Source organism: Dendropsophus ebraccatus, chromosome 14 (assembly GCF_027789765.1).
Source record: "Dendropsophus ebraccatus isolate aDenEbr1 chromosome 14, aDenEbr1.pat, whole genome shotgun sequence".
NCBI classification, from domain to species: Eukaryota; Metazoa; Chordata; class Amphibia; order Anura; family Hylidae; genus Dendropsophus; species Dendropsophus ebraccatus.
In genome coordinates this window covers 37,933,090-37,956,464 of record NC_091467.1, presented here as the reverse complement: position 1 = coordinate 37,956,464, position 23,375 = coordinate 37,933,090, and the positions used below count along the sequence as shown (strand labels likewise).

The 23,375-nt window shown below is 44.1% G+C and overlaps 1 protein-coding gene across 5 annotated transcripts in view; it reads left to right on the top strand.

Annotated features, from left to right (window-relative positions):
* Positions 1-17,077, top strand: part of SLC16A5 (solute carrier family 16 member 5) — a 63,861-nt gene extending 46,784 nt beyond the window's left edge. For all 5 annotated transcript variants that reach the window (XM_069952773.1, XM_069952772.1, XM_069952776.1 and 2 more), the window contains 2 exons: positions 132-941; positions 12,923-17,077. In XM_069952773.1, the coding sequence (XP_069808874.1) occupies positions 132-941; positions 12,923-13,146 (1,034 nt within the window). In that variant the 3' untranslated portion in view covers positions 13,147-17,077. The remainder of the gene's footprint in view (positions 1-131; positions 942-12,922) is intronic.
* Positions 17,078-23,375: the final 6,298 nt, after the last annotated feature.

The window sequence follows — 23,375 nt, the reverse complement described above, 5'->3', positions numbered from 1 at the left end:
ACTTTACTGTTTACACTGTTTATTTCATATCTGTTACACTGTCAAAGCTTTTATATTTGAAACTCACTAAAATAATCTTCCATACTTTTTAAAATCAAAAGAAATAATGAAGTGATCTGTTTTTTACACAGGCCTAGGACTCTGTTTCTGCTTCCAAGCAGCAGTCACAGTACTTGGTTACTACTTCATCAAACGTCGGACTTTCGCCAATGCTATGGCTTCAACGGGGGCCTCAATAGGCATGGCTCTATGGCCCATTGCATCCCAGCACCTCTTGGAGGCAATGGGATGGAGAGGTTCCTTTATGATCTTTGGTGGTGTGTTGTTAAACTGTTGCGTATGTGGTGCTATCATGAGGCCAGTGAAATCACCAGTTTCCCCTAGTAAAGATGAAACCTCATCAACAGCCAATGGCGTTACCAGAGGTGTTGAAGAAATGGAACGTGGTAAAGGCCTGCAGAGATACATGGCTTTTGATTTACTACTTAAGCATAGAAGATATCAGATTTTCACCATAGGTGTCACCTGGCTGGTTTTAGGCTTTGTTTTGCCTCTTTTCTACTTAATACCATATGCTACCAGCAGTGGCATAGAAGAATCAACAGCTGCACTTCTGCTTTCTCTGATTGGTTTCCTAAATATTTTTGCACGTCCGGTATCCGGACTTGTGTCCCAGCAGAAGATATTTTCTGGGAAGCTAATTTATTTATTTAGTGGGGCAGTAATTGTAAATGGCCTTACCAACCTGGTGTGTGCAGCTTCTGTGTCCTTCTCAGCACTTATTGTTTATTGTGTACTGTATGGAATTTCTATGAGTGTGATAGGATCTCTCATATTCCAAGTACTGATGGATACAGTTGGCATGAAGCGTTTTCCCGGAGCCTTTGGACTTTTTACCATCCTGGAAAGTGTTACTATCTTGGTGGGACCGCCACTGGCAGGTAGGCAAAACTGTATGACATCACCATTATATTAATTATAAGCATTCCGTGATCTACATCCAGCACGGGATGCCCATAAGAGAAGTTTTGTGGTCCCTATTGGTATTTAGTACCTGGGGGCTAGGTTCACACTATGTAACTGTGCGGCTGTATTTTTTATGCGGCTGTAAATGTGCGGATGAAACTCCGGCCGTGGGAAAAAATAGACATGCGGCTCAAAACATACGGTCATTTACTTTGAAATCTGGTTCAACTAAAAATAACAAATAAAATCTTAAGAAAGTGATGCAAACACCTCTGGATGCATCTGGGAAAGCAGGGAAACAGTTTACATGAATTGCTATTACCGGGGTTTGCGATCCTCTGCAGTATGCCGATGCCGATGCCTCTCATGGTTAATCTATTAAAATAATAAAACACATTTTCGTTGTAATAAAGTGCCTTTCGTTGTTCAATAATTAAATTTAAACTAATCCATCATTTTGCAATTAAATATACTGTTAAAATAAATAGATATATAAATAAATGTATATTTATATATATATTTATTTTTTGACAGTATATTTAATTGCACAATGATGGATTCGTTAGAATTAAATTATTGACCAACGAAACTGAATTTATTTCAACGAAAATGTGTTTTATTAATTAAATATTAATTAGTACAGGAAGCTCCATAAGCCGTTAATTCATATGCCGGCAATAGAGCTTTCTGTACTAATCATCACTTTACTTTAATGAAAACATCAAATGTTTCTTCTAATTATGTTATCACAATAGCATTATTAGAAGAAACATTTAGAATTATATGTGCGCTCAGCTGATTGGCTGATCGGCTCAGCGCACATATAATGAGCCGGTCCGCAGTACAGTGACTTCATTGTGCTGCGGACCAGCGAAGAGGACACATCGGGGTGAGTATAGAGCTCTCCCCACCCCCTCCCCAGCACTGCACCCCTCCCAGCAAGGAAGGGGGGGTCAGTTAACCCCTTCCTTGCTGGGATGGGTGCAGTCTGACATCAGTCTGGCCCCCAAGGGGTTAAGGGGGATGCAATACATCCTCCCTTAACCCCTTGGGGGCCAGACTGTAAGCAGCGATCTGTAAAGATGCTGCATACTGTAAGGTGCACAACACCGCTCACAATCAGGGGCGTAGCTAGGAGTCATTGGGCCCCATAGCAAGAAATTGTACAGGCCCCCCTTGGATGCACATACTCACCTGACCAAGCGCATTTCCATGGTGTTTTGTTCACCCAGATCTCTAGCGCATTAATGATGTTACTCATGCACCAGGGAGCTGGGAGAACAAACGCTGATAGACTGTGCTGGGTCAGGTATGTGCATAGGTTTTGAGGCCTCTTATGGCTGAAAGTGCAATGCAGCCTCCAGCCACAAGAGAGACTGAGAGGGCAGGAAGCCCTGTTAGTGGTGGCAGATACGGGCAGTGTTGGACTGGAGTATACAGGGCCCACCAGAGGAATTACTGCTGATGGACCACCTTCCTTCTGTACAGAGGAATGAAACAAGGTGGTTTGGTGCACTGGGACCGGTGCTATTTACCTCAGTGTACTGGCCAGACCCTTCTAATGAATAGTGAGGCAATGCTCTGCAATGACGTCCCTCCAGTGCTCAGCTATACAGGGTCAGATGAACATTAATAAAAGAGGGCCAACAGGGGCAGATCCGTCTGCTGATCAGTACCCCCACTGTGTACCAAGCCACCTCATATACACAGTCAAGATTTCCTGAAAATTGGGACACTGAGAATAAAGGTAAGAAAATGACCTTTCTCGTCAGCATCCCGGCTCCATGGGAAAAGAACAGCAGGTTAGAAAACTAGAGTTTCCCTTAAATATCTCAGTAAAACAGTAAGTGTTTTCCTGTGGCCTCCACCTCCTGATAGCACTGATGCACATGTCACTGATAGACGTGTAAGGACAAGGGGGTCACTAACATCACAAGCTGCTGAAATACATAAACCACCGCACCATGGTCCCTAATGTACTGACACATTCATACCGCACACATATACACATGTACTGTATACTGCACACACATATACACAACATGTATACTGCACACACATATACACAACATGTATACTGCACACAGATATACACATGACATTCCTGCTGTACACATACACACATATACCACACACACACACACACACACACACATATATATATATATATACACACACATGACATGCCTGCTGTACACACACATATACCACACACACATATACACATGACATGTATACTGTACACATACACACATATACCACACACACATATACACATGACATGTATACTGTACACATACACACATATACCACACACACATATACACATGACATGTATACTGTACACATACATACATATACCACACACACATATACACATGACATGCCTACTGTACACATACACACACATATACACATGACATGCCTACTGTACACATACACACACATATACACATGACATGCCTACTGTACACATACACACACGTATACACATGACATGCCTACTGTACACATACACACACACATACCTCACACACATATACACATGACATGCCTACTGTACACATACACACACACATACCTCACACACACATACACATGACATGCATACTGTACACATACATACATATACCACACACACATATACACATGACATGCCTACTGTACACATACACACACACATACCTCACACACATATACACATGACATGCCTACTGTATGCACACACACACACACATATATACAGTACATGCCATTTCCACTGCACACATTTATACATAAAACTGGATAGCACACACTTATGTATGCATACCTGGATACTGCACACACACATACACAACATAATTACTACACACTTATATAAACATAACTAGATACTACACACATATACACATGACATGCCTACTGTACACATACACACACACATACCTCACACACACATACACATGACATGCATACTGTACACATACATACATATACCACACACACACATACACATGACATGCATACTGTACACATACATACATATACCACACACACATATACACATGACATGCCTACTGTACACATACACACACATACCTCACACACATATACACATGACATGCCTACTGTATGCACACACACACATACACATGACATGCATACTGTACACATACATACATATACCACACACACATATACACATGACATGCCTACTGTACACATACACACACACATACCTCACACACATATACACATGACATGCCTACTGTATGCACACACACACAGACACATATATACAGTACATGCCATTTCCACTGCACACATTTATACATAAAACTGGATAGAACACACTTATGTATGCATACCTGGATACTGCACACACACATACACAACATAATTACTACACACTTATATAAACATAACTAGATACTACACACATATACACATGACATGCATATGGCTCACATATATACTAACATACTGCACACACATATACACCAAAGATACATACTGTACACACACACACACACTTACCTACACAAATCCTGTGCTAGTGTAGACATAGCTGCAGTCCAGGAGAGCAGCAGCTATACACATGTCCATAGTACAGCTGGAGGGGGAGCAGGGGACAGGGCTGACACTTTCCTGCTTCTCCTTTGCCCACAGCCCGGCCTGCCCCTCCTGTCTCTGTTTCCTTCACTGCTCGGCAGGGTCGGCCACACATCACATGACCCAGGCTGGAGACAAGCAGAGAGCCGCACAGGCAGGAGAGGAGGGGGAGGAGTCTGCCTGAGGTCACATGTGCCGGAAGGAAAGGAGAAGCAATGTAGAAGAATTATAGCTGCTCAGCTCTGCAGGGGACCCTGGGTAGTGGGCGGGACTTCTCTCAGCCGAGGTAACACCAGAGGATTCTCCGTGGCTCCGTCCGACACAGGTTAGGAGTGCTAAGAGATGTAGCTACCATGGTGGCTGGCCCGGGCCCCACAGTGTGCAGGGGCCCCATAGCAACTGCCTACCCTGCCCCCATGGTAGCTACGCCAGTGCTCACAATGATGGGTGTTGTGCTCCTGTTTGTGTGTTTTTTGTGTGTTTCTCCCTTTTTGTTTTTCAGATATCGGTATCCTGTGGATTACGTCGGATTCCGTGGACTACGTCGATGACCAGCGTTTTTTTAATGTTCTTTTTTTTATAAAATGGTCAATGAGGGGTGTGGGGGTGTTTTTATTTGAATAAAAAAAATGTTCACTTGTGTCTTGTCTTTATTTCTTTACTTTATAGACTTAGTAGTGGAAGCCGTCTAATAGACGGAATCCATTACTAAGTTGGGGCCTAGATTTAGCCGGTATAAAATGGCTAACACTAACCCCCTATTATTACCCCAGTACCCAATGCCACCAGGGGTACTGGGAAGAGCCGGGTGCCAGTGGTCCCGGAGCGTCAAAATTGGCGCTCCTGGACCGGGCGGCAGCAGGCTGGTAAGATTTAGGCTGGGGAGGGCCTAAACCAATGGCTCTTCCCACCCTGGTGTTACCAGGCTGCTGTCGTTTGGTTTTTAACCCGGCTGGTTATAAAAATAGGGGGGACCCTATGCGTTTTTTTTAAAATAAATAAATAAATAATTAAAAAAAACGCATAGGGTCCCCCCTATTTTTATAACCAGACGGGTTAAAAACCAAACGACAGCAGCCTGGTAACACCAGGGTGGGAAGAGCCATTGGTTTAGGCCCTCCCCAGCCTAAATCTTACCAGCCTGCTGCCGCCCGGTCCAGGAGCGCCAATTTTGACGCTCCGGGACCACTGGCACCCGGCTCTTCCCAGTACCCCTGGTGGCATTGGGTACTGGGGTAATAATAGGGGGTTAGTGTTAGCCATTTTATACCGGCTAACACTAGGCCCCAACTTAGTAATGGATTCCGTCTATTAGACGGCTTCCACTACTAAGTCTATAAATTAAAGAAATAAAGACAAGACACAAGTTAAAAAATTTTTTATTCAAATAAAAACACCCCCACACCCCTCATTGACCATTTTATTAAAAAAAAACATTAAAAAAACGCTGGTCATCGACGTAGTCCACGGAATCCGACGTTATCCACAGGATACCGATATCTGAAAAACAAAAAGGGAGAAACACACAAAAAACACACAAACAGGAGCACAACACCCATCATTGTGAGCGGTGTTGTGCTCCTTACAGTATGCAGCATCTTTACAGATCGCTGCTTACAGTCTGGCCCCCAAGGGGTTAAGGGAGGATGTATTGCATCCCCCTTAACCCCTTGGGGGCCAGACTGATGTCAGACTGCACCCATCCCAGCAAGGAAGGGGTTAACTGACCCCCCCTTCCTTGCTGGGAGGGGTGCAGTGCTGGGGAGGGGGTGGAGAGAGCTCTATACTCAGCCCGATGTTGTCTCATCGCTGGTCCGCAGCACAATGAAGTCACTGTGCTGCGGACCCGCTAATTATACGTGCGCTGAGCCGATCAGCCAATCAGCTGAGCGCACATATAATTCTAAATGTTTCTTCTAATAATGCTATTGTGATAACATAATTAGAAGAAACATTTGATGTTTTCATTAAAGTAAAGTGATGATTAGTACAGAAAGCTCTATTGCCGGCATATGAATTAACGGCTTATGGAGCTTCCTGTACTAATTAATATTTAATTAATAAAACACATTTTCGTTGAAATAAATTCAGTTTCGTTGGTCAATAATTTAATTCTAACGAATCCATCATTGTGCAATTAAATATACTGTCAAAATATAAATATATATATAAATATACATTTATTTATATATCTATTTATTTTAACAGTATATTTAATTGCAAAATGATGGATTCGTTAGAATTAAATTATTGACCAACGAAAGGGACTTTATTACAAAGAGAATGTGTTTTATTAATTTAATATATTAACTATTAGAGGCATCGGCATTCGGCATCATTGCCGGCTATTTTTGAAGTACTCCGTACGGACCGCCTGTCAATCCTCGGCCGCATGTCCAGCCGCAAACAATGGTCTTGTTCATTTTTTACGGGTCCGTTTACGATCGGGCCGTAGATTCATACATAGTGTGCACTGTGCAGCCGTATATCCTATACTTTCCAGCGTACGCATGAACCACCAAAAATACCGCCGCACAATTACAGCCGCAAATACAGCCGCACAGTTACATAGTCTGAACCTGGCCTTACAGTTTTCCATACCGGAACAGGGAGCCCACCTCATTCCTTGGAGAGAATAAGGATTCTACTGTTGTATGGCTGCGTAGCTCGCTTTTATGCTTACATTGCTGCATTTAAATAGAGGCAGACCTATGCTTATAACAAAACCTATAGAAAAGGGTAAAGAAGAGTTGGGCACTTATACCCACCAATAGTGATGAACGAATAGTGAAATATTCGAATATTCAATGTTCATACGAATATCTCCTGAATATTCAAATATTCAATACCATTAAATCCAATGGGAACAAGTATTCGATTATTGAAAAACATCTATTCGACCACTTGGAGGTAAAAAATGGAAGCTGGGAGATTTGAACTCTTATTGAATATTTATCGAATATTCGGCGAACTATTCGATAATATTTGATAGATTGAATACCTTACTATTCGATCAAATATCTATTCGATCGAACAGTATTCGCTCATCACTACCCACCAACCCAATGGCAGCTTTTGGCTTTTTTTGTCTCTAAATTATGTAAAGCCTTATAATAATTTAATAATCCAATAAGGTTGAGAAAAAATATGTGTATTTTTTTTTTCAATTTGTAGTAATAATGCACAGTAGAAAGGGAGTATCCTACCTGTCCTAATGAATATATTACCAGAACAATAAGTCTAATAAGATGTAGGCAGCACATTAATAAATAGCTATGTTTCACTATAAGTGTATGTGCAGAGGAATAGGCGAGGCATTGAAGAGGAATCCGCTTTTAATTTTCGCTTGAAATTCCTCCTGTAAAATGTGAACAGAGCAATGTCCCATTCTGTTTAATGGAATTTTCGCTCTGTAGTTCACACTGCTGAATATCCAAGCAGAATTTTCTGCCACAGATCTGTTTTCCGCAGTAAGGCCCCGTTCACACAGAGCAAGAACAGCGGAATGCCACCAGCCTCCGTGTCATAATGAGACTCCATGGGAGGCTTGCGCGGCTTCTCATCCCGCGCTTAAGACTGATCATGTTCATTCTTCAGCGCCGAGAGATACAGCGTGCAAGCCTCCCTAAGGGTACGTCCACACTTACTGGATCCGCAACGTATTTTCTGCTGCGGATCCGCAGCAGATTCGCAGCAGATTTCATTTAAATAACAACACAGCATCAAATCTGCACCATCAAATCTGCTGCGGATCCTGTAGGTGTGAAAGCACCCATAGAGTGTTATTATAACACAGAGGCTGGCGGCATTCCGTCATGGAATTCCGCCGTTCTTGCTCTATGTGAACAGGGCCTTAGGGTATGTGCACACTGAGCAATTCTCAAGGAATTAGGGCTCATGCACACTGAGCAAAAGGCAAGGAATTGAAGAGGAATCCTCTCTTAAATTCTGCTTGAAATTCCTCCCGTAAAAGAATGAACAGGGCAATGTCTTAGGGTATGTGCACACTGAGCAATTCTCGAGGAATTGTAGCTGAAAGATTTCTGCTATGGCAGAATTTTAGCGGAATTTGTGCGGAATCCGCGTGGAAATCAAGCGGAATTACCAGCAGAATTCAAACCCCATTAACTTCTATAGGATTCCTTTAGCGGAATCCGCCCAAAGAATTGACATGTACATTCTTTGGGCGGAATGCGGATTCTGTGCGGAATCCGCGCGGAATTCCAGACGGAAATTTACTCTGTGTGCACGGGCAGTCGGAAATCCCATTGTTCTCTATGGAAGGAGCAATGTTGCATTTACACGGGCGGAATTCCACGCGGACATGTCACTTCTTTTGGCGGATAGTGGAATACGCCGGCCCATAGAATGGTGTCTATAGAGCCAGCGGAAAGGCGCGCGGCCGTGCGCGTGGACAGACAGCGGAATTCCGCGGACATTATCCTCAAGAATTCCTCAGGGTATATGCACACTGAGCAATTCTCGATGAATTGAAGCAGAAAGTTTTCAGGCAGAATTTAAGCAGAATTTAAGCCCCCCATTGACTTCTATAGGATTCCTCTAGCAGATCTACAGCAGAAAATTCTGCTCGGAAATTCTGCAGTGTGAACAACAGAGAAGAAAACCCACTGAACACAATGGGACTTTGCTCTGTACATATTTTACGGGAGGAATTTCAAGCTGAAATTCCTCTTCAATTCCTCACCTTGGGGTATGTGCACACTGAGCAATTCTCGAGGAATTGAAGCAAAAAGTTTTCAGGCAGAATTCAAGCAGAATTTAAGCCCCCCATTGACTTCTATAGGATTCCTCTAGCAGATCTACAGCAGAAAATTCTGCTCGGAAATTCTGCAGTGTGAACAGCAGAGCAGAAAACAAAACCCATTGAACACAATGGGACTTTGCTCTGTACATATTTTACAGGAGGAATTTAAAGCTGAATTTCAAGCTGAATTCCTTGCCTTTTCCTCAGTGTGCACATAGCCTAATTCCTCACCTTGAAGAGGAATTTCAGCTTGAATTCCTTCCGTAAAATATGTACAGAGCAAAGTCCCATTGTGTTCAATGGGTTTTCTGCTCTGTTGTTCACACTGCAGAATTTCCTAGCAGAATTTTCTGCTGTAGATCTGCTAGAGGAATCCTATAGAAATCAATGGGGGGGCTTAAATTCTGCTTGAATTCTGCCTAAAAACTTTCTGCTTCAATTCTTCGAGAATGCACATACCCTAAGGAACAGGCAAGTATTCAGCGAAGAATTGAAGAGGAAAATTCGTTGCCTATTGAGCTCTGGCAGAATAGGGCTGGGTTTAGGGTATGTGCACACTGAGCAATTTTAGCGGAATTCTGCCCGAATTCCGCCATAAAAGGCGGGCGGAATCCGCGTGGAATTACGCCCGTGTAAATGCAACATTGCTCTTTCCGGATTCCGCTAGAGGAATCCTATAGAAGTCAATGGGGTTTGAATTCTGCTGGTAATTCCGCTTGCATTCCGCTTGATTTCCGCGTGGATTCCGCTCAAATTCCGCCCAAATTCTGCTCAAATTCTGCCAGAGCAGAATAGGGCTGTGTGCACACTGAGGAAAAGGCGAGGAATTCAGCTTGAAATTCAGCTCAAAATTCAGCTTGAAATTCCTCCCGTAAAAAATGTGCAGAGCAAAGTCCCATTATGTTCAATGGGTTTTCTGCTCTGTTGTTCACACTGCAGAATTTCCTAGCAGAATTTTCTGCTGTAGATCTGCTAGAGGAATCCTATAGTAGTCAATGGGGGGCTTAAATTCTGCTTGAATTCTGCCTGAAAACTTTCAGCTACAATTCCTCGAGAATTGCTCAGTGTGCACATAGCCTAGGCGAGGAATTTCAAGCAGAAATCTTTCAGCTACAATTCCTCGAGAATTGCTCAGTGTGCAAGGGCCCTGACGGGGCCCTTGCACACTGAGCAATTCTCGAGGAATTGTAGCTGAAAGATTTCTGCTTGAAATTCCTCGCCTATTCTGCTCTGGCAGAATTTAAGCGGAATTTGGGCAGAATTTGAGCGGAATTCGAGCGGAATCCGTGCGGAAATCAAGCGGAATGCAAGCGGAATTACCAGCAGAATTCAAACCCCATTGACTTCTATAGGATTCCTCTAGCGGAATCCGCCCAAAGAATTGACATGTACATTCTTTGGGCGGAATGCGGATTCCGGACGGAAATTTACTCTGTGTGCACGGGCAGTTGGAAATCCAATTGTTCTCTATGGAAGGAGCAATGTTGCATTTACACGGGCGGAATTCCACACGGATTCCGCCCGCTTTTTATGGCGGAATTCGGGCGGAATTCCGCGAGAATTGCTCAGTGTGCACATACCCTAAGGCTACGTTCACACAGAGCAAAAGGAGCGGATTACGCAAGGAAATATTTCCGCCTGAAATCAACTGACGCTGAAGCAGAATATAAGCAGAATGTAAGCAGAATCCCTGCGTATTCTGCTAGGAAAGTGTTCAGCTCGTAAGCAGCTCTTGACAAATTCAGCGCGGAATACTCGAGGAATCCGCGCTGAATCCGCATGCATTCAGCGCTGAAATTCAGCGAGTACTTGGTGAGTAAACTAGACTATACCAGAACATATACTAGAATCCTCCTCCCCCCCCCCCCCTTTTCCCCATTTCCGTGCTGATTCAGCGAGTAATTTCCGCTTGTATTACGCTTGTATTCCGCGCTGAATACGCGCGTATTCCGCGCTGAAACAGAAAATCAGAGCCCCATTGATTTGTATAGGCTTCCGCTAGCGGAAGAATGAACATGTTCATTCTTCTGGCGGAAAGCGGATTAGTTCAGTGCGGAAATTCCACTGTGTGAACTGCAGAGCAGAATTTCCATTCAACACAATGGAATTTAGCTCTGCACCTATTTTAACGGCTGAAATTTCAGCGCAGAAATTCAGCTGCTTTTGCTCAGTGGGAACGAGCCCTTAGGGCCCTTGCACACTGAGCAATTCTCGTGGAAATTTTAGCTGAAAGACTTCTGCTTAAAATTCCTCGCCTATTCTGCTCTGGCAGAATTTGAGCGGAATTCGGGCGGAATTTGAGTGGAATTCGAGCGGAATCCGCGCGGAAATCAAGCGGAATGCAAGCGGAATTACCAGCAGAATTCAAACCCCATTGACTTCTATAGGATTCCTCTAGCGGAATCCGCCCAAAGTATTGACATGTACATTCATTGGGCGGAATGCGGATTCTGCGCGGAATTCCGGACGGAAATTTACTCTGTGTGCACGGGCAGTCGGAAATCCCATTGTTCTCTATGGAAAGAGCAATGTTGCATTTACACGGGCGGAATTCCACGCGGATTCCGCCCGCTTTTTATGGCGGAATTCGGGCGGAATTCCGCGAGAATTGCTCCGTGTGCACATACCCTTAGGCTATGTGCACACTGAGCAATTCTCAAGGAATTGTAGCTGAAAGTTTTCAGGCAGAATTCAAGCAGAATTTAAGCCCCCCATTGACTTCTATAGGATTCCTCTAGCAGATCTACAGCAGAAAATTCTACTCGGAAATTCTGCAGTGTGAACAACAGAGCAGAAAACCCATTGAACACAATGGGACTTTGCTCTGTACATTTTTTTACGGGAGGAATTTCAAGCTGAATTTCAAGCTGAATTTCAAGCTGAATTCCTCGCCTTTTCCTCAGTGTGCACATACCCTTAGGGAGGCATTTATTAAGTCCGGCGTTTTTTACGCCGGACGTAAAAATGCCCCCGCAGCTCCGGCGCTACGGAGATTTATGTAGAGGCGGACTGCCTCTACATAAATCCCGTGCGCGCCGGTGCGCACCGCCGAAAACCTACGCCAGCTGAGGACTGGAGTAGGTTTTCGGCGTACATTTTGGCGGAACGGATGATAAATGGCGCGGACTCTGAGTCCGCGCCCTCCGTTCCGCCCACTCTCCGCCCCTTTTCCGCCCCCTTTCCGCCCCCTGGCGTACTCGGCGGAAAGTGCCGATTTGCAAATTTTTTATTCGCAAATCCGCCATTTTTGCTTAAAAAAAGACGCAAATCGGCACTTTCCGCCGAAAATCATCCATTCGCCGGATGATACATGTGGCCCTTAGTGTTAACATACCGGCTCTGTGCACACAGAGCAAAAGCAGCGGAATTATCCGCAACTGAATGCCGCTAGCCTCCCTGTTATAATGCCAATCTATGGGAGGCTCGTGCGTTGCATCTCTCGGCACAACTCATTATGACAGGGAGGGTGGAGGCATACGGTCGCGGACAATTCAGCCGCTTTTGCTCTGTGTACACGGAGCCTTAGGCTAGCCTTTAATAACTTTCTCTACTTTATTTTCATTAAGTTATCTATCTGTTTATCTGTTTTATCCGCAGGTTTGCTGGTGGACCTCACTGGTCAATATAATCTAGTTTTCTACTTCAGCTCTATTGCTGTGACCTCATCTGGACTCTTTATGTGTTTGGCATCATACATACTTGACAAAAAAGAAGGAAAGGCTGAAAAAAACCTTGATAACTCTAATGATAAACACTCAACTACTAAGCACCAAAATATTATTTATCGCTCGGCTACAAAACAAGAAGATTTTGTAATATGAATAACAGTTTATAAAGAGTGACCCACCAATGTTATCACCAATTGGAATCCACCTACCAGGATTATTTAGACACTTATGTCTATGAGACATATGAGAAGTGGAAAACCAAAACTATGCAACTGAAGGACATGGAAAAGTAAAAGAAGCTCATTAAAGTTATTATTTGGGTTGACTGTCAAGTGGCTCGAACAATGAAGAATACTTCTGCCACAGAACTGCAATGTTACAAATTTCCATTTTTAACACAGTCTTAAACTGTTAACCAATTTAGGACCAAGAACATAACTATGCATCCATTTTTGCAGTGCGTTCTTGCTCATGGACATACAGTTACATCCATGGAGTACAGTTACATCGGCTTCTATGCCCGTGTCATCCTCGGCAGCTCCCAGCTGTAAGTCATAGTCTGGCACATAGGACAACTGATGGGAGCGGACCCGTATTCCGATTCCAACAGTTAACCCTATAAATGCTGCAGTCAGTACAATGGCAGCATCTAGCAGGGCTAACAGAGGCAGAAATCTCCCCTTGTTCACCATCGGGGCTCAAAGCAATCCCTGAGTCCTTATGGTAGTCATTGAAAACAATGGCCTTACTGAAGCCTCTGATGTTCTGGCTAAGGCTAAGCCAATCAGGGTTTGCCCTAAGGCAGAGTCTGATCAGCTATACCTGTCAGTATAACCCTGAGAGGCATAATAAATATACTGCAGTGCAAAAAAACATCTCAAAATCTCTTGGATAAGTTAAAGCATCCAAGAATTATAACCATATAAAGTGAGACAGGTCATATTTAAAAAATGGACCCTGGTCCTTAAGGCCATTTTTGGGCAAGTCCTGAATAAGTTAATATTTGAAAATGCTGCAAAGTTATCTAAATTTGATACATATTGAAAGTGAACCTGTCACACTGGGGATCGGGGCAAAAAGATTTTTATACTTACCCTCTCAGTCTCAATGCTCCGGCTGCATTGCAGAGAAATTTCTGGTTCTGTTCTTGGAGCTTATTATGTTAATGAGCATAATAATATGAGGAGTCTGATAGGAAATCACTGTCTGGTCACCAGGAGTGAGAGGGTAAGTATAAAAATCTTTATAACGGGGTAGAGTGGGTTTTGCTCAGGTCCCCAAAGTGACAGTTTGCCTTCAAAGGGGTATTCCAAGTTAATGTTTATTTTTTACTATTGAACCTTCCTGATGACCTCCACCATCTCAAAAATCCTGACTCAAAAAACTGCTGGTACACAGTACATCTCCCATTTGGACTAATGAAACATCCTCCTCCCCATTCCTCTGTCATTCCATGTAACACTCTTGTTCTTCTTCAGTCTATCCTTAATTCTGCTGCCCTGCAAATCCACCAGTTCCCTTGCTTTGCCACTCTCCTCTGTCATAAAAGGCTTTCCACAACCTGTCTTCTCCAAACATCTCTGACATCCCGTTACCATCACTCATGTTATGTAGTATTTTTCTTTTTATGTTATGTTGTACATTCTATATGTATCATTTGTACAGTGGTCTTAAATCAAAGACACTTTCAAAATAAATAATAATAATGAAACAAAAAACTAAATATGGGAAATTTATCCCACACAAACAGTTTATCCTGTTTAACCCCTTAAGGACCCATGACATACCAGCATGTCATGGGAGCCTGTCACTAAGTTACCCATTATGTACTGGTACGCCATTAAGACCCCAGGCCATATGAATTGAGCAGGCTCTATGATAGCAGCTGTGTCCTTACAGTCAGTGACTGTCATAGCGATTGTGCTGCCACTCATCATTAACCCCTCCAAGATAAGTACCCGTCACTCACTAATCAGGACCCCCGCAATGAGACTGCAGGGGTCCCAATCACTTTCCTTGATATAAAGAATACTTACCTCTGTCCCGTTGGATCTTCTCATAGAGTCTGCCTTAGATTCTATGTGCAGAGCACCAATAATACTGATCAATACTATGCAATGGTATATCATTGATCAATATATGCAATCTAATGATTTTTGTTAACTTGTAATACCCCTTTTCAACTATTCTGTACTAAAAAAAAAACTTCAATGAAAACATGCTAAACCAATTACCTCTATAAACTGCATAATACTTATAGTATATTTTCAGTATAAAAACCTTTATACATGTTATAGGGAAAAATGTTATATGTCAAATGTATTTATTGGAAGAGGCCTGGGTAATCATACCTTCAGCAGTCGGTAGAATGAGCCAGGAGAAGTGTTTGTCTGTCTGTCTGTCTTTCTCTCTCTATCAACTGCTCGCTGCATAAGATGAGCTCCATAGACTTTCTAAATAATCAGTCTTCTGCAGGAAGCAACAGGAGAGAGGTGCTTTTTCATGTGTTTGTGTTTTTTTTTTCTGGCTTTTTTGGGGCATTTTTGACTGTATGTGTGAAAAAAGTTTTGTGGTTTAGGCATTTTTGTGTGCACCAAGATGGCCGAACCTCTTTTTCCTCTGCCATCACATGACATAGTTGCTGGACCAAAAAAGGTACAAAAACGCCAAAAATAAAAACGCCATACACACAGCAATGGTGTTTTTGAGATGACCAGAACATTCTGATTGAGTATTATTGGAGAAAAAGATGCCACAGTTTGCCAAAAAAAGGCAAACCCTTCGCATGCTGTGTTTTGAAAAACTGCCAAAGACCTCAAAAACACCAGAGGAAAGAAAAACGCCACACCAAAAAAAAAAAAAAAAAACGCCAGAGAGGAGGGAAAAATGCCACACCAAAAAAATGCCATGTGTATAAGGCAGATTATAAACTCTCATTGACTTCCAACTAACGTCTGGTCGCTGGCGTCTTTGCAAAAAAAATGTATTGCCATGTTTTCAAAATTTTAAGGCAGTATAAAGTCAGCCTAAACTTCTCTATGTCATGTCAAAAGTTGTTGTTTTTTTTTAAAGTGACAGTGATATAATGTAAGGATGTTGTATTATATAGCAGAGGGGTTGTTTTAGAAAGTTTTTAAAAATGTGAGGGTGGGGATAAAAAAAACACCTGTATTAGGCTATGTTCACACTACATAACAGTACAGCCATTGTTGCCATCGGCAAAAACGGCCGTATTTTTCACGTTGTGGAACACTGCCTCTGCTTCGATGGGATCCCGTATATGCTCCGGCCGGGATCCTGTGCGGCGCTGCAAATAACTGACATATCAGTTTTCTGCGGCAGCAATTCAATGAATTGCGGGCAAAGGAAACCCTGTCAGTTCACACAATGAAGTGTCTCCGGCCGCTTGCTTCATTGTGTGCTGTGGGAGGTTCTGATGCGGGAGCACGCTGATGAGCCCGCATAAGAACACTACGGCCATAAAGATCATCCGGACGGTACTTAAGTATCGGCTGTTCTGTCACCCGGCCGGGGTCACGGAACGGCCGGTCTCTTACGTTGTGTGAACATAACCTTATACCACTCCAGACCCTGCTATCCACCAAGGCGGCTTCCTTGTTTGGGGTCATGATACCACAAGCCCACAGACAAAGAAAATTTGGGAGAATGTATTATAAATAAGACTATTAGGGATTTGTGTGTATGCGTATGTGAGAGAAAGGGGCAAGAGCTACCATGCTAGGACCATGGGCAGAGGTGCATTCAGAAAACTGGCTGGGGACCCTAAAATAAAGTGTCCCACCTCTGAGGATCATATACTAGTAGTCCGTGCAATGTTTAAAGGAGAAGTCCAGCGAAAAAGTGTTGTTCCCCAAAAGTTATATATATATCACAAATATACACTTATGGGAAATGCACATAAAGTCCTTTTTTTCCCTGCACTTACTACTGCATCAAGGCTTCACTACCTGGATAAAATGTTGATGTCATGACCCGACTCCCAGAGCTGTGCGGGCTGTGGCTGCTGGAGAGGATGATAGCAGGGAGACATTGAGGGACACAGGGCACTGGCGGGACACTAAGCATCCCTCTGCCATCATCCTCTCCAGCAGCCACAGCCTGCACAGCTCTGGGAGTTGGGTTGTGACATCACCATTTTATCCAGGAAGTGAAGCCTTGATGCAGCAGTTAGTATGGTATTACACGGGCCGATGGGGGCCCGATAATACCTGTAAACTAGCAGCGATCTGCTAGATCGTCGCTCGTTTACTAGACCTATTACACGGCCCGATAATCGTTAAACAAGGGCTGCAGGGACATCGTTACCGATGTCCTTGCAGCCCTTGCTTAACTATATACATTACTTATCCACGTTCCAGGGCTGCTGCGGTCTTCTTCTCCACGGGTCCCGCGCACTCTAGCTTCAGAGTGGCCTGTCTGCTTGTGATTGGCCCGGGCGGCCTGTCAGCCAACAGGCCACTCTTAAGCTAGAGCGCGCAGGACCCGGGGAGAAGAAGACCGCAGCAGCAGCCCTGGAACATGGATAGGTAATGCATATCGTCAGCCCAACGAAAATAGGTCCAAGCCTATATCAACGATGTTGTACTTATTACATGGAGCGATAATCGGCCGAATCGGGCCGATTCGGCCGATTATCGTTCCGTGTTATAGTACCCTAAGTGCAGGGGAAAAGTGCATTTCCCATAATAAGTGTAGATTGGTCATTTGTATAACATTTGGAGGACTATACAATACTTTAATTAAAAAAAATTCACTGTACTTCTCCTTTAAGGTTTATTTGTTTTATTTTGTTTTTGAAGTCAAAGGAAAAAAAAAATCCTTTTTTATGTCATCCAGCAGAATGTATTTTTAGTATTTGTTTATGTATACGTTTTTATCCTTTTTCAAGAGTATAAACACATACAGTGGGAAAAATAAGTATTTGATACACTGCCAAATTTGCAGATACAATTCAACTGTGAGAGACATCTATTAAAAAAAAAAAAAATCACAGTTTTTACATTTTTTAAAATAATTATTTAGCATTTTATTACATAAAATAAATATTTGATATAATAGAAAAAGAGAACTAAATGTTTTGCACTGAAACCTTTGCTTGCCGTTACCAAGGTCAGATGTTTCTTGTAGTTAAATTTTGTACACACTGCGATAGGGATCCTCCAAACAGATCTTCTCCAAATGTTCCAGGTTTCAGGGCTGTCACTGGGCAACATAGAGTGTCAGCTCCCTCCAAAGATTTCCTATTGGGTTCAGGTCTGGAGACTGGCTAGGCCACTCCAAGACCATGAAATGCTTCTTATGGAGCCACTCCTTAGTTGCCGTGGCTGTGTGTTTTGGGTCATTGTCGTGCTGGAAGACATAGCCACAATCCATCTTCAATGTGGTTACCAAGGGAAAGAGGTTGTTTACTAGAGATGAGCGAACCGGGTTCGGGTTCAAGTCAATCCTAACCCGAACGTTCGGTATTTGATTAGCTGGGGCTGCTGAACTTGGATAAAGCTCTAAGGTTGTCTGGAAAACATGGATACAGCCAATGACTATATCCATGTTTTCCACATAGCCTTAGGGCTTTATCCAAGTTCAGCAGCCACCGCTAATCAAATGCCGAAAGTTCGGGTTCGGATCGACTCGAGCATGCTCGAGGTTCGCTCATCTCTATTGTTTACCACTCTTGTGATACATGGCCCCATTCATCTTCTCTTTAATACGATGTAGCCATCCTGTGCTTTTTGCAGAGAAACACCCCCAATGTATGATGTTTTCACCCCAATACTTCAGGGTTGGGACTGTATTCTTGGGATTGTACTCATCCTTCTTCCTCTTCCAAACACAGCGAGTGGAGCTGATACTAAAAAGTTCTAGGTCATGGTCGAGAGGTTGGAGTGTGATTGATTACAGTGCGGAGACAGGTGTTTTTTTATACAGATTATTCGTTCAAGCAGGTGCAATTAATAAATTTAATGAGTGCAGAATAGGAGGAGCTTCTTAAAGAAATACTAACAGGTCTTTGTGAGCTAGAATTCAAGCTGGTTGGTAGGTGATCAAATACTTATTTCATGCAATAAAGTGCAATTTAAATATTTAAAAATCATACAAACTGACTTTCTGGAATTTTTTTACATATATTCTGTGTACCTTAGATGACAATTACAGACCTATCCATTCTTTGAAGGTGAGAAAACTTGGAAAAGTGGCAATGTATCCAATACTTATTTTCCCCACTATACAGTAAACGTAAACACAAATGTGGTGTGAACCTAGCCTTACTGGTATATATGTTCTGAATTCTCCATGTCTATGTTTCATTTTGGTTGTTTATTCCACTGAACTTAAAGGGGTTTTCCCGAATTATTATTACTTGAGCCCTATCAACAGCATAGGGGACAAGTATGAGATCACGGGAGGGTCCGACCTCTGGGCCCTCCTGGAGTCTCAACAGTGGCACCCCAACCATTTTGTTTTGAATGGAGCTGCGGGTGACTCGCAACCTAATTCATTCCTTATGCCTCTATGGTATAGCACTTAGCTCTCTCCGATGTCTCTCTAGAGCAGGGGTGGGGAACCTCCGGCCCGCGGGCCGCATCCGGCCCCTGAGACCTCCCGATGCGGCCCGCGGCCCGCAGCTCCCCTGTGATGCGTGCCGCTCTGGAGGAGGAAGTAGCCGCTGCACACAGCATCCTCTGGTGTCTGTGACAGCTGCCGGACACAGGAGGATGCTGTCTATGCCGGCTTCTTCCCCAGCAGAGCGGCGCGTGTCTTCAGTCTCCTGCGGGCCGCGCGCGATGACGTCATTTCATTGCGCGCCGCCTGCAGGAGAAAGACCGGCACAGAGGACCTGGGACAGAAGAGGACATGGGCAGCGTGGGAACGGAGGTAAGGTGAATGGGATGTTTATTTATTTTTTATTTGGGGGTTAACTAGGCCACCAGGGACATGCCTGATGGGGGTTAACTAGGCCACCTGGGACATGACTGATGGGGGTTAACTAGGCCACCTGGGACATGACTGATGGGGGTTAACTAGGCCACCTGGGACATGACTGATGGGGGTTAACTAGGCTACCAGGGACATGACTGATGGGGGTTAACTAGGCCACCAGGGACATGCCTGATGGGGGTTAACTAGGCCACCAGGAACATGCCTGATGGGGGTTAACTAGGCCACCAGGGACATGCCTGATGGGGGTTAACTAGGCCACCTGGGACATGCCTGATGGGGGTTAAGTAGGCCACCTGGGACATGACAGATGGGGGTTAACTAGGCCACCTGGGACATGACTGATGGGTGTTAACTAGGCCACCTGGGACATGACTGATGGGGGTTAACTAGGCTACCAGGGACATGCCTGATGGGGGTTAACTAGGCCACCAGGGACACGCCTGATGGGGGTTAACTAGGCTACCAGGGACATGCCTGATGGGGGTTAACTAGGCCACCAGGGACATGCCTGATGGGGGTTAACTAGGCCACCAGGGACATGCCTGATGGGGGTTAACTAGGCCACCAGGGACATGCCTGATGGGGGTTAACTAGGCCACCAGGGACATGCCTGATGGGGGTTAACTAGGCCACCTGGGACATGACTGATGGGGGTTAACTAGGCCACCTGGGACATGACTGATGGGGGTTAACTAGGCCACCTGGGACATGACTGATGGGGGTTAACTAGGCCACCTGGGACATGACTGATGGGGGTTAACTAGGCTACCAGGGACATGCCTGATGGGGGTTAACTAGGCCACCAGGGACATGCCTGATGGGGGTTAACTAGGCCACCTGGGACATGACTGATGGGGGTTAACTAGGCCACCAGGGACATGACTGATGGGGGTTAACTAGGCCTACCAGAGGCATCACTGGGGGGTTAACTAGGCTACCAGGGACATGACTTGGGGGTTAACTAGACTACAAGGGGCATCACTGGGGGGGTTAACTACAATAGCAGGGGCATCACTGGGGGTTAACTACAATAGCAGGGGAACTAGGGGAACAATACTTTGCCTTGCCCTGGGTGCTGCAAACCCACGCTACTAACTGCCGCACACGGTATGCGGCCCTCGAATGATTTTATTAATGCCCGACCGGCCCTCGACATGGAAAAGGTTCCCCACCCCTGCTCTAGAGAATGAATGGAGTTGCAGGTGCCAACACGCAGCTTCATTCAAAACAAAGTGGCTGGACTCCCTACAATCTCAAAATTGTCCCCTATTAACTTGTCTTTTCTCATCTAGGGATAACACATATTTATTAAATGAAGATTATATTGTGTTAATTTATTATCTTTTCTCCTGAAATTTATAGATATAATGTAATGAACAGCTTTAATGTAATAATGTTATCATTTCATAATAATTTGCAAAGACATTGTGATGACCAATGAATAAGACTGCAATGCAATTAGAATGTACTTTTTGTTTTCTTCCTACTGGGAAGAGCTTTAACAACAAACAATAAAAACAAGAATTAATTGCTTCAGTTACTGTTACTGTATATAATACTATCATTGGTGGAAATAAGGGCAGATTTAGCCCCAGGCTGTTTCTAAAGTATGGACCTACCACTTTCATCCACTAAAAGGCATTGAACTGTTTCAAGCAGGTAACCACATGGACAGTATTAGCACTTTGCATTTTGGAGACCTAATCTATAAAAATTGCAATTAGTTTGACAGTGTGTGAACATAGCCTTAAACTATTTTCACACACTCTAAAATAAGGTAAAATTATGTCTGTATTTTACCTTATTTTAGGGTGTGTGAACAGAGAGAGAAAAGTTTCGAATTTTCTTTGCAAAATACTGGTAGGGTTCTTTTTAGCTGTTCATACACAGCCAATAACAGCTGTTTTTATTGGACTGCCGTCATTTACCAGCAAGTAGCATAACATAATAAAAGGCTTTGTTATAAAATAAGGGCCAGTATTTGCCTGTAAAAGACAGCCGTCCCAAAAAACTGCCATCTTTTTGACAATGTGTGAACATACTCATAGAGGGATTCCTACAATACACTGACCCATTTAGAGGTAGACGTCATCAGGTGGCGTCTTCTCTGATCGCTTACTTTTTTCTTTCTTCTGTATCTTGCCCAGCCACCATGAAGACTTTTCCCGGACACAACTCATCTCCACAGAATCTGCCAAACATTTTAGGGTTCTCGCTCATACAGTATGGACATGCTCTGTGCCCCATATAGTAGTTAGGCCCCCTCTGTACAACCGTATGGTAGTTGGGTCCCCTGTCCTGCTGTGCCTTCCATAGTAATAATGTCCCCTGTCCTGCTGTTCCCTCCATATAGTAATTATGCCCCATGTGCTGTGTCCCTATAGTAATAATGTCCCCTCGCTGTGTCTCTATAGTAATAATGCCCCCTGTGCTGTTTTACCCATTTAGTAATAATTTCTCCTGCTGTGCCCCATATAGTAAAAATGCCCCTGTGCTGTGTCCCCATAGTAATAATGCCCCCTGTGCTGTGCCCCCATTTAGTAATGTTGTCTAATGCTTTGCCCCTTATAGTAAAAATGCCTTGTGCTGTGTCCCCATAGTAATAATGCTCCTTGTGCTGTGTCCCCATATGAATTATGCCCCCTGTGGTGTGCCCCATAGTAATAATGCCTCCTGTGCTGAGACCCCATTTAGTAATTATGCCCACTGTGCTTTGCCCCCATAGTAATAATGTCCCCTGCTGTGCCCCCATAGTAATAAAGCCCCATGTGCTGTGGCCCCATAGTACTAATGCACCCTGTGCTTAGACCCCATATAGTAATTATGCCCCCTGTGCTGTGCCACCATAGTAATAATGCCCCCTGTGCTGTGCCCCATAGTAATAATGCTCCATGTGCTGTGGCCCCATAGTAATGCCCCCTGTGCTGTGCCCCCATAGTAATAATGCCTCAGGAGGGAGTGGTGGCACCGAGCAGTGAGAGGGGGCTAGCTGGCTGAGGAAGTTTGGGATTTGCTGGGGGTTTAGTGCTTGTGCTGCTGCTGGCATCTATATAGTAGCCAGTCCCCCCACCATAGTGCCCCATCTAGTAGCCAAATCCCTCTAATATGGCCTTATATAGTAGCCAATCCCCCCAATAGTGTCTCATATAGTATACAACCCCCCATAGTGCCCCATATAGTAGCCAATTCCCCCATAGTGCCCTATATAGTAGCCAACCCCCATAGTGCCCCATATAGTAGCCAATTCCCCCCATAGTGCCCCATATAGTAGCCAATCCCCCCACTCCGTAGTGTCCCATATAGTAGCCAATTTCCCCTCTATATTGCCCCATATAGTAGCCAATCCCCCCATAATGCCCCACATAGTAGCCAATCCCCCATGGAGCCCCATATAGTAGCCAATCCCCCCGATCATAGTGCCC